The following is a 13365-nucleotide window of genomic DNA, read 5'->3' on the forward strand; positions in this document are numbered from 1 at the left end:
TCTCAATCTATTCAAATTAAGTAGGTAGTGTAAGTTGTAGTCTGTGATTATTTATTTGATAATAAAACGGAAGCATATCAGAGCAGACAATCGGTTTCGCATACAGACTTAAATATGAAAAAGTAAAGATAACTACTGTACAAAATTGTTACGGTTTTCGTGACCTCTTGTTGACAAACTGTCTGTTGGCTTTTGTCCGCCCCAGAAATGGAGGATGAAGCTCAGACAATGCCAGCCATTTGAGCTGGCGAAACGCCAGAAAAATCATCAAACAAACATCGGCCGCAGAACCATAGACAGAAGCCAACGGGCAGTTTGATAACAGGTGTACTGTGTTACGAGTGAATTGCAAAATAATCGACCGAGCGAAGTGGCGCAGTTGTTAGCATACTGGACTCGCATTCTGGAGGACGACGGTTCAGACTCGCATCCGGTCATCCTCATTTACGTTTTCAGTGGTTTATCTAAATTGCTTCAGGCAAATGCCGGGATGGTTTCCTTGAAAGGCCACAGCCGATTTCCTTCCCCATCCTTTCCTAATCCTATAGCACCGTTTGCTCCTCTCTCCCAAATCAACGAACCAATCAAAATAATCGACTAAAAGTAGAGATTCATGATGATATAAACCTTTGGTGAATACCAATAAATATCGATCGTTTGGGAACTCTTCGTCGTGGGAAGCGTTCTCGACAATCTCGTATAGCTGCCCTCGCAACACCTTTTAACTGGCCATAAATTAAATAAATGTTGCGTGGTTCAGTGACAGTAAATCTCCCTTCCACCCTAACCACATTAGGCGGCTGATTTTTTGGGATTTTGTTGGGTGGTAAGAATTAATTAGAATTTAATCAAATTTTGACATCATTTCATTCATATTTCGAACAGTTTTTGCGAATTTTTTCAATAATTTCACCCAAAAATAACGAAGTTACGTTGTGATGTCCGCTGAAGGCCGTGAGTATGGTTCTTCAATTGCGTGCAGTAAAGTCATTCCGATTTTAATCTGAAATCAAAAAGGTTTTGAGTTTACATTAATTACTTATTTTCTAAGAATATGAACCTCAATGCAGGTGAAAATACTGAAAATTAAACGTTTTACAGGCGTTGGAATAATTTTCTTCGATTTTCATCATATTTTTTCTAATTATACAAATAAAAATACCCTTAAATTCATGATATCATCTCAGATTTAGTTCATATATAGTCGTAATTTTGTAAAGAATCATACTATCTATTTTCATGATGATCCGTTCTATACTTTTTGAGTTAGACGGCATGCAAATGTGAAAAAAGTCATTTCGAGATAAACGCGTTTGAAAAATAAATTCACGGAAACTAGAAATTCAAAGAAGTTAACAATAGCGTAAAATGCTTATCGATTAATCTGCGAGTCCAGCATTATATACCAATCCTTCGTCTTCGTCATAGGCTTCGTTTTGCACTTGCAGCAGTGCTTTCGAGCTTAACGACCTTCCTTCGATTGCATCTAACTACGTCGATTCTGCCGGCTCACGCGCTGGTTATCCATTTGTTCGGCTTAACTGAAGCTTCGTGTGCCTACCGCAATTCCTGCCTCGTTCATCACCATCAGAGGGGATGAATTTCCTTCATTGAATAAGCCCGCTGCTACATACGATGCCAATTCAACGACTTTCAGTCCGGAGTGAAAGTGTTTAGGAGGTGGAATTAAAACTTTCATTCGCAGTTTAAGTGTGGCCACCTAAACATCTCTCCAGTAATTCATCCCTTGCTAAATCTTAATATACCGGAAGAATTTCCTTCTGGACCCGATGTGCACTCGGTTCTACGCCCAGAAAATCTAAACGAATGCGAATTTCGCTTTGAAATTTTGACAGGTATTCTTAGATAGTTAACCTACCGATTTATGCAATTTAAAAAAAAATCGTATATTTTTAACCTACTGATGTGGTTTCCCCCCTTAACAGAGCTGAAATAACGTCAACACAGGTAACATGACGACTGCCCAGGATTGGAGCATTGCAGTGACTCAACCACGCAGGCCGTCGTTGCCTACGTGTTTGCGACTCACGCTCGCGATTTCAACATGCGCAGCGGAAAATCTCCACCTACATCATAATCCGCGAGCCACTTAATGGTGTGCGGCAGAGGGTGCTTTCGGTACCACTATCTGATCCCTCCAACACTGAGCACTCGCAAACAGTGCGGGGGAAGGAAGAATGATTGTCGGTGAGCCTCTGTATTGGCTCTAATTTCTCGAACTACCTCCTCGTGGTCAATACGCGAGATGTATGTAGGGGGAAGTAATATGTTGTCCGACTCCTCCTGCAAAGTGCTGTCCCGAAATTTCAGTAGTAAATCTCTCCGTGATGCACAACGCCTTTCTTGTAACGTCTGCCAGTGGAGTTTGCTTAGCATCTCCGTAACGCTCTCTCGCCAGCTAAACGATCCCGTGACGAAATGCGCCGTTCTTTGTTGGATCTTCTGTATCTCCTCTATCAGTTCTCCATGATAGGGGTCCCAGACAGATGAACGATACTCAAGACTCGGACGAAAAAGCGCCTTATAAGCCACTTCTTTCGCGGATGAGTTACATTTCCTCAAGATTATTCCTATGAATTTGAGTGTGGTGTCTGCTTTTCCCACTATATGTTTTATATGGTCGTTCCACTTAATGTCGCTCTGGATAGTTACTCCTACATATTTTACCGTAAACGCTGTCCCCAGTTGTTCATCATCAATAGCGTAGCTGTACAATAGTGGATTTCTTTTCCTATGTATGCGGAATATGTTACATTTATTTACGTTCAGGGTCAACTGCCAGAGCCTGCGCCATTCATCAATTCTTTGCAGCTCGTTCTGCAAATTCTTACTATCTTCTGGCGTTGCTACTTCGGTATAGACAACTGCATCGGCTACGAATAGCCTTAAAGAGCAGCCGACGCTTTCTAAGATCATTTATATATATATTGTAAACAGCAACGGTCCTATAACACATCCCTATGGTACTCCGGATATTACCTTTACATCTGTCGATTTGGTTCCGTTAAGAGCGACGTGTTGAGTTCTATCTGCAAGAAAATCTTGAATCCAATCGCAGATCTGCTCCGATACTTCGTAAGCTCTTATTTTTTTTCATTAAACAGCAATGCGGGACGGTATCAAATGCCTTACTGAAATCAAGGAACACGGCCTCAACCTAAGCGTCGCACAAATCTTTTATAACGCCAACACTTTCAGTATTCTGCAAACGTTTCCTTCCCCTATCCCGACGTAGCGTGGCAATTCGTTCACCGTGATGCGTCTGTCAGCAGTCACCAATTCGTTAACTCTCTGCACATTGTCTGGGGTGTGTGCAGTACGAGGCCTGCCACTGCGAGGACAATCCTCAATATTGCCGTGCCCGCTTTCATCACGTAACCTGCTTGCCCACCGACTAACTGTACTGAAATCGACAGAAGCATCTCCATACACCTTTCTCGACCTCTTGTGGATGTTTCCCACTGTCTCGTTTTGACAGCACAGGAATTCTATGACAGCACATTGCTTCTGACGAACGTCAAGTGTAGCAGCCATCTTGAAGGCATGCCGCGACGGCGCCACTCACGGGAGCAAGTTGAACTAAGTTTGAAAACAAGCGGGAATGATTTATCTACACACTGTGAAACTTTCACACATGCAGAATGAAAACTGTATTTTTAGGAAAATAGTGTGCATTTCTTTTGGAGTGACTCTCGTAACAGCAACAGTTAAACACGAAGATTAACCAGCACTACACAGGTACTAACAAGTGCTGCTGCACGCGGTAGCAAACGCAGTGGGCCATAGCGGTGCTGGGGTAATGGCTATTCTTCGTGTTTTACTGCCGCCGTTAATACACATCGATAAAAGGAATATCGCACTAGACTAATTTGCCACCGCTCTGCCGATTGGGCACATAAAATTTTATTTGTAATGGGAAATAAACTTACGCTTTCCGTTGACGTTTGGCGTCGCTTACAATTGTGATGAGCAGCATTTGTCTGTGCTGACTCCAGCTACACATTGGAAAAAAAGAAATTTACAAATAACTAGCGAAATGCCACAGAAAACGCGATTGACGACTCCTAAGAACGGCAACATGTATACATGTCATTAACTATCAGATACGGTATGCCATTCCTGTGTAGCTCATAGTCTAACTCCCTTTTTAATTTACGTAATAATGTGGCACTTTACTTCAGTTCTTACCTTGACTAGTGAAATATAGTATGGACCTTGCAGTTTTAAGTTTTTGTATGCAGTTTCATTTCAGTATTGTTGGTGACATTCGAGGGATATTCGGAATATAATCGCTGTTCGATGAGAGAAAAATTGTACATTCATCATAAAAAATATTTTGCGACGTTTTTCATTTTCTACAAACGTATTTCGCTTTTCCACGTTACCGCCTTTTATTTACAACAAGAGAAGTACCCTGTGACGAACGGCTGCAGTCGAATAAAAGTACCTCTAAAATTCTAAGACGAATCAGTTCTGCAACCTATCAAGATCATTTAACTTTCAAACTCAGTTTATATGTGCAGTCAATGCTTGGAGGTTGTTGCTTTTGTGGTCTTCACTGCAGAGACTGGTTTGATGCAGCTCTCCATGCTACTCTATCCTGTCCAAGGTTCTTCATCTCCCAGTACCTACTGCAACCTACATCCTTCTGAATCAGTTTAGTGTATCTTTTCGTCTCCCTCTACGATTTTTACCATCCACGCTGCCCTCCAGTACTAAATTGGTGATCCCTTGATGCCTAAGAATATGCCCTACCAACCGATCCCTTCTTCTAGTCAAGTTGTGCCACAAATTTCTCTTAATGGTCGTAAAGACTACAGAAGGACATGTAGCTGGCCTGCCTGGATATCCACACAGTCTAACACGCTGCTTCCCGAGCGGGAAGGCGTGCCGGTCCCTGGCACAAATCCGACCGGCGGATTAGTGTCGAGGTCCGGTGTGCCGGCCAGTCTGTGCATGGTTTTTAGGCAGTTTTCCATCTGCCTCGGTGAATGCGGGCTGGTTCCCCTTACTCCGCCTCAGTTACACTACGTCAGTGATTGCTGCACAAACACTGTCTCCACGTACGCGTACACCATGATTACTCTACCACGCAAATATCTGGGGTACACTCGTCTGGTATGAGACGTTTCCATGAGGGATCCACTGGGGGTCGAACCGCACAATAATCCTGGGTTCGGTGTGGGGCGGCGGTGGGGTGGGTGGACTGCTGTGGCCTGTTGTGGGGTTGTGAACCACTGAGAGCTAAGGCGAGACGAAGCCTCTCCGTCGTTTGTAGGTCCCTGCTTCAATACAAAATACACACTACAGTGTAATGGATAACTATTATATCCATCAGATTCACAAGAGTCATAAATGAGTTATTACTTGGCAAAAAGCCCAGCATTTGCTCGAAACATTGTATGTTACCACTTGCTTATACACTCATGTTTCCCAAAACAGAAGGTGATGTGTTTCTGTAGGTGCTTCCTTTATTCATTATCGAAGTGCAAATGTGGAATTTGTGTGAAGTGATTAAAATACAGAGCTATGGAACAGTACACACACTTTGACAGGGTTAACATGTGAATATGTTGCATCATTTTCGATGTATCTGCGCTGCTGTAGTTAATGTAAAAAATCGCACTGGTCACTTTACTATCCAGAACTCTACGATGTTTACCGTACAAACGCGGCCGACACTAATAGTTCAGGAGTGCTTTGTGACAAGATTGGGACGAAAGAGTTTTTTCATTGTGGCACAAAATGTAGCCATATCGAAAAACTCAATAACTTCTTAGTGATTATTGTTTTGTTTTATCACAAGTAAGATCATTAAAAATAGAATCCCTACTGACATAGTCTCACGTTTCAGTTTGCTGTAAACCTGATATATGAAGATATCCCAAGACAGTGTCTCAATCTCATCGCCGAAAAGGCCTGGGAGCAAGGACACGTATGGGTAAGTATGATGATTTTTTTATAACAACTGATGCTTTATCTATGAGGGAGGTGTCACATTAAGGTCTGTGAAATTTTTCTGACTGAAAATATTTGGAGGGGCTCTGATTGCGTTATTGCACTATGATATTGTAATTCGATTGTTCAGTGGTTCACGCCTATTGCAAATTTAAGCATTTGGTTTGAGTGGAACTATAAGATTTCCTTTCGAAAATACGCTGAAGAAACTGGTCCACCTGCGTAATATCATGTACGGCCCCAGTGAGCGCACAGAAGTCCCACAACACGACGTGCCATGGACTTGACTAATGTCTGAAATAGTCCTGGAGGGAATTGAGACCATGAATGCTGCAGGGCTGTTCGTAAAGCCGTAAGAGTACAAGGGGTGGAGATTTCTTCTGAACAACACGTTGCAAGGCACCCCAGAAATGGTCAATAATGTTCATGTCTGGGGAGTCTGGTGGCCAGCGGAAGTGTTCAAACTCAGAAGAGTGTTTCTAAAGCCATTCTGTAGCAATTCTGGAGGTGTGGGGTGTCGCATTGTCCAGCTGAAATTGCCCAAGTCCGTCGGAATGCACAATGGACATGAGTGGATGCTGGTGATCAAACAGGATGCTTACGTACATGTCATATGTTAGAGGCGTATCTAGACGTATCAGAGGTCCCATATCAATACAACTGCACACACCTCACACCAATACAGAGCCTCCAACAGCTTGTACAGTCTCCTGCTGACATCCAGGGTCCATGGATTCATGAGGTTGTCTCCATATCCGTGCACGTCCATCCGCTTGATGCAATTTGAAACGAGACTTGTCCGACCAGGCAACATGTTTCCAGTCATCAACAGTCCAATGTTGGTGTCGAGGGGCCCAGGCAAGGCGTACAGCTTTGTGTCGTGCAGTCATCAAGAGTACACGAGTGGGCCTTCGGCTCCAAAAGTCCATATCGATGATGTTTCGTTGAGTGGTTCGCACACTGACACTTGTTGATGGCCCAGGATTGAAATCTGCAGCAGTTTGCGGAAGGGCTGCACTTCTGTCACATTGAATGATTGTCGTCGTTGGTCCCGTTCTTGCAGGATCTCAATCCGACCGAGCGATGTCGGAGATTTGGTGTTTTACCGGATTCCTGATTTCAAGGTCCATTAGTGAAATGGTCGTACGGGAAAATCCCCACTTCATCGCCACCTCGGAGATGCTGTGTCTCATCCCTCGTGCGCTGACTATAACACTACGTTCAAACTCACTTAAATCTTGATATCTTGCCATTTTAGCGGAAGTAACCGATCTAACAACTGCGCCAGACGCTTGTTGTCTTATATAGGGATTGCCGACTGGAGCGCCATATACTGCCTGTTTACAAATCTCCATATTTGATTACGCATGCCTATACCAATTACTTTGGCGCTTCACTGTAAATCTTTCGGCGACAACGAGGAGGAGTCGAAAAGTAAAGGGACTTTTGCAGTTTGCCACCGAAGGGCTTGGTAACACTGCTAGTATCCAGGGCTGAAGTATGTCGTCTGGAACAGTTCTAGACAACGTGTCAGTCTTATTCTCGCGCTAGTTGTGTATTGTAGCAGACCGTGGAACATGGCAGCTCCATTGTCGATCTGCACCAAGGAGGATATAAGGGCAGTCTTTCGCTCTTTGTTTTCAGAAGACGTTAAACCTGTGAAAATTATTCGTCGAATGCAAGTGTAGTGTGGTGACAGCTATTTATAGCGTAGCAAGATCTACGAATGAACAGAGCGCTTGAAACAAGGAATGGCGAGGCAAGATCGGGCAGGTCATCGACGTCAACAACTGTGGACAATTTTGAAGTCGTTGAGGGAGTGGTGATGGAAAACGCAGTGGACGGAATCGCCAATGCTTTACATATCAGCCGTGGTTCAGCACATTCCATCTTATACGACAGGCTAAACTTTCGGAAAGTATGTGCAAGATGGGTACCGACGAACTTCCAGCGTAGCGTAAGGCGCAAAGGATGGCCATCTCTCGTAAAAATTTGACTCGTTATCATCGCGAGGGAGATTGATTTTTACAGCAAATCGTTACGGTAGACGAAACGTGGATGCCGCATAACGAACTGGGAAGTAAGGGCGCGAGCATGGTTTGGAAGCCCCCATCATCACCAGAGGTTAAGAAATTTTAACGTCAGCCATCAGCTGGTAAGATTATGCTAACAATGTTGTGGGACATGGAAGGTGTTGTAGCCGTTCAGCTTACCCAAAGACGCGAAACTGTGAACAGTGAGAGCTACTTTGATGTGTTGCGAACTAAACTGAATCTTGCAATAAGATCCAAACGTCGCGGGAAACTGCGAAAAGTTGTTACCCTGCAGCAAGAAAACGCTCGGCCACATTCTTCCAAACGGAGGGCTGGAACAGTAAAGAAGCTGGGATTCGAATTGCTGGAACACCCGCCATACAGTCCAGGCCTGGCTCCAACCGGTTTCCATGTTTGGACCAGTGAAGGAAGCGCTCAGCGGAAAGAAGATTCGCAAACCGATGTAGACGTCGTTGATGCGGTGCAAGAATGTTTACAGGCACAACCAGAAAGCTTTTTTCCGACGGAATCAAAAAACTTGTGAAACGTTGCACAAAGTGTGTTGAAGTCCAGGGAGGTTGTGTAGAAAAATAATGTGTGTTTCAATTTTCTGTCGTCAGAATAAATATTTTTTTTCTCAAATGGCTCTGAGCACTATGGGACTTAACATCTGACGTCATCAGTCCCCTAGAACTTGAGAACTACTTAAACCTAACTAACCCACGGACATCACACACATCCATGCCCTAGGCAGGATTCGAACCTGCGACCGTAGCAGTCGCGCAGTTCGGGACTTCGCGATTAGAGCCACTCGGCCACCGCGGCCGGCTTCTTTTTCTCAAAAATCTCTTTACTTTCTGACTTCCCCTTGAATTTATGTTTTTTTAAGGAATTTGACACTTAAAATGTTCAAGTGTTACCGAAGATCCAAATTTCAGTTTCTTAGCTTTACCTTCAACAATATCAGCAACAAAACAAATTATTCTGTGCTCACTTATACTGCCAAAGATAATAAGAATTATAAACATCCAAACCGAAACAGTTGAAGAAATAAATGAAATGTTGATATGTGAGATGGAGGATTCGTAAATGAAGCCCACAACGTAAAATTAGGATTGAAAACGTACATGAAATATTTTATGCCTTGTGTGGTATCCTAAAGGGCAAATGTATATATAGAAAAACAAAAACGGGCATCTATAAATCACTTATACTCAACATATGCATGTGAAAATTGGGACTGAAGAATATTCATTAGGAATATAGTAGGCAAAATGTTTGGGGCAGTGAAGGGCCATGTCAGCTGAGGAGGGCGCATTCGAAAAAAATGTGTAAGTATCTGATGAAATGTGCAAACTCGCATTCAGTCACGTATCCCAATACGACAAAAGTCACTTCTTCGACACGACTGAAGCCATTCACTGAAAAAATGTACTATCTTAGCCAGTAAGTGAAACCCTTCTTAGCTCACAATGAATGACTCCAGAGAGTCGAAGAAGAAGCACATATGATCATGAGTACTCGCTGATTGCATAGAAATACCTACTGCTTTACTGTGGATCTAACAATCAATCTTGACGCAGCAAGTCCTTAACTGAATTAATTACGATTACTGAAAGACAATCACATAATTAGCCAATGGAATTTCTCTTTAGCTCATCTACGCTACGTGTGAAACGTACCTTAAGTGGCCCATAGACTGGCGATCATACTGCGCAATATTTCATATTGCACAATAATAATGACCGTCTTAAGATGATATTGAAGGTTGCCTAATATAGTGTACAATATACTGACAAATGAACTGTAATTAGCTTTTACTGACCTAACTATTTACAAGTGGTAAAGTCTATGGCTAATATTGCGCGCTGCGCAACAGAATTATAGGATTATTTTTTTCGAAATCCCCTCATTCCGCAGTTATTCCCAATTGCGATGCAAAGGGTTGAAAATGAGATGAGCGTACGGCATTTATTGGCCGGGATATCTCCTTCGGGGTTCGGCCGCCGTATTGCAAGTCTTTTTAGTTGACACCACTTCGGCGACTTGCGTGTCAGTGATGATGAAAATGATGGTGAAGGACACACAACACCCAGCCCCTTGCTGGGAATCGAACCCGGGCCCCCCTAGCGCTGTAGGCGGTAACACTACCCCTGCGCTACGCGGAGGCGGGGTTGAAATTTGGCTAAAAGGTGCCAACCAGCATTTGCCTTGCGGTGTTTCAAACAGCAACGTGTCGACACATGCGAAGAAAAGGCCAAAGCTCAGAACTTCATGTGAGGTGTAAGGTGGGTTAATGGTGTCACATTGGCACCAAATTCCACTACAGCTCTTCCCAACGCCGCCGTCGGCGTGTCTCACGATGGGAAGGTCGCCGCAACCCCTCTTACCCACATTTCATTTCACCCCTTCTCTTGACGCCTCTGCTGTGGAGGTCAGAACCGCGACGCCAGCGTTGAAGTCACGTGGTTTGTTTACGGGTGCCCGAGGGAAACGTTTCACACACACAGCCGCTCAGGATCCACACGAAAGGGCTACGGGGGGGGGGGGGGTTCATAAATGGAACCACCATTTTCCCTGGGGCGTTGATATCCATACAGTTCAGAATGCGATGGGCAACAGGACGAAGTGCTTCACAGCCTTCGACACTACTGACAACCCTCGACGTTTCAAGCCTTCCCTGAGCACACTGGGGGGTTGCACCTCTAATGAACGTGATTGCATTCATTCGGAATGCAGCGCGATCGGCAATTTTACTCTCGTGTAGAGGTTGGCACCACTAGGGACCCGACGGTTCAATCCCGCGTCCGGCCATCCTGATTTAGGTTTTCCGTGATTTCCCTAAATCGCTCCAGGCAAATGCCGGGATGGTTCCTTTCAAAGGGCACGGCCAACTTCCTTCCCCGTCCTTCCCTAATCCGATGAGACCGATGACTTCACTGTCTGGTCTCCTTCCCCAAAACAACCCAACCAACCACTAGGGACCCCTCAGTACCATTCGATGGAATCTGAACGTGACTCGAAGCAGCAGAAGGTGCTTATGATTTTTAAACCTCCTGTTTCGCATCCTCCTGTAGCTTGGTGATGAGGGGGTGCAACATTGACACACATGTGAACAAAGTGGCAAAGGGTTCCTCTAAGACTCTTTGGTTCAGGAAATCCACCTACCTATTTTTATCGAGAATGTTAAACGTGAAACTGTACTGAAACAACCTGTGAAGTATCCAGAATGAGATTTTCACTCTGCAGCGGAGTGTGCACTGATATGAAACTTCCTGGAAGAATAAAACTGTGTGCCGGACAGAGACTCGAACTCGCAGTAAGGTAAGAGATGAGGTACTAGCAGAAGTAAAGCTGTGAGGACGGGGTGTGAGTTGTGCTTGGGTAGCTCAGATGGTAGAGCACTTGCCCACGAAAGCCAAAGCCCCGAGTTCGATTCTCGGTCCGGCACACAGTTTTAATCTGCCAGGAAGTTTCAACCTGTCAAGTATTCCTAGGCGCCTACAGGAAGGCACGTGAAACAGAAGGTGTGCCGAGGGGTTGTCTGCCTGCAGGCAACTCGAACAACTTGGCAGGAGCGAATATTGCAGTCGTGCTGCACTGAAGTAGTATGATCATTTTCGATGGGGAATCAGCCCCATAATGTCCTTTGAGATGGTTTCATACATGTGCGGTTCTCACTACCACACAAAGTGAGTGTCCTTGTGCCATGTTGAGTCATCATCAGATTATGTATCTCATCTGCATGTAGAAATTTGAAGCAAATCGGCACATCAAAAAAAGTTTTGCGTCACCCCGTTCCCAGAACTCCTGAAGATAGACGTTAACTATGGATATTGTATCACAACACAGTCCTGTTGACTATTCGGACATGTCACTAAACCTGCCCAGAGATGTAAACAACCTTGCATGAGCAGCGCCTATTAGATGGAGCTGGTCTGACAGCCGATCAGTTCCAGTCATTCCACCAGGAAGCAGGTACACGGCTCGTATTGTCGGTAGTTCAACCATGCCTATATGGTGAATACCGAAGTTCAATCGCGTCCGTATTGTTACTTTGTGCCAGGAAAGGCTCTCAACAAGGGAAGTGTCGAGGCATCTCAGACTGAACCAAAGCGATGTTGTTCAGACATGGAGGAGATACAGAGAGACAGGAACTGTTGATGACATGCCTCGCTCGTGGCGCCCAAGTATTACTACTGCAGTGAATGATCGCTACCTACGGATTATAGCTCGGAGGAACCCTGACACCAATGCTACCAAGTTGAATAATGCTATTCGCGCAGCCACAGGACATCGTGTTACGACTTAAACTTTGCGCAATAGGCTGCATGATGCGCAACTGCACTCCCGACATCCATGGCGAGGTCCATCTTTGCAACCACGACACCATGCAGTACGGTACAGATGGGCCCAACAACATGCCGAATGGACCGCTCAGGAGTGGCATCACGTTCTCTTCACTGATGACTGTCGCATATGCCTTTAACTAGACAATCGTCGGAGATGTGTTTGGAGGGTATCTGGCCAGGCTGAACGCCTTAAACACACTGTCCAGCGGATGCAGCAAGGTGGAGGCTCCCTGCTGTTTTGGGGTGGCATTATGTAGGGCCGACGAACGCCGCTGGTGGTCATGGAAGGTGCCGTAACGGCTGTACAATACGTGAATGTCATCCTCCGACCGATAGTGCAATAATATCGGCAGCATATTGGTGAGGCATTCGTCTTCATGAGCAACAATTCGCGCCCCCATCGTGCATATCTTTTGAATAACTTCCTTCAGGATAACGACATTGCTCGATTAAAGTGGCCGGTATGTTCTCCAGACCTGAACCCTATCGAACATGCCTGGGAAAGATTGAAAAGGGCTGTTTATGGATGACGTGACCCACCAACCACTCTGAGGGATCTACGCCGAATCGCCGTTGAGGAGTGGGACAATCTGGACCAAAAGTGCTTTGATGAACTTGTGGATACTATGCCACAACGAATACAGGCGTGCAATGATGCTTATGTGGGTCTCTATTCCAATTTTCTGTACAGGTTCCGGAACTCTCGGAACCGAGGTGATGCAAAACTTCTTTTGATGAGGGTATATGCAGAGTGAGTCAGGAGGAAAGGTACATGCTTTGATGGGTGATACAAGTGATGATTCTGAACAACAAAAAAAAAACTTCTAATAAACATGTGCCCTTTTCGTAATCGTTTCCGAGTAAACCAATGAAAACTACTAGGAAAGGGAAACGTGCAGCGTCGTCCTTACTAACTATGTCAGTACGCAGTTCACTTGTGCAGTTGTTTACCTCAAGTCTCAGTCCGACAGTGCTTGTCGTAGTGTAAGGTACTACAGTGT

General features: G+C 44.7%; 1 protein-coding gene across 1 annotated transcript in view; it reads left to right on the top strand.

The window, feature by feature from the left end:
• LOC126106210 (uncharacterized) overlaps positions 1 to 13365 on the top strand; it is an 89057-nt gene that overhangs the window by 63696 nt on the left and 11996 nt on the right. The window contains exon 5 of the mRNA XM_049912441.1: positions 5876 to 5962. Coding sequence (XP_049768398.1) covers positions 5876 to 5962 — 87 coding nt within the window. The remainder of the gene's footprint in view (positions 1 to 5875; positions 5963 to 13365) is intronic.

Source organism: Schistocerca cancellata, chromosome 10, assembly GCF_023864275.1.
Source record: "Schistocerca cancellata isolate TAMUIC-IGC-003103 chromosome 10, iqSchCanc2.1, whole genome shotgun sequence".
Classification (NCBI taxonomy): Eukaryota; Metazoa; Arthropoda; class Insecta; order Orthoptera; family Acrididae; genus Schistocerca; species Schistocerca cancellata.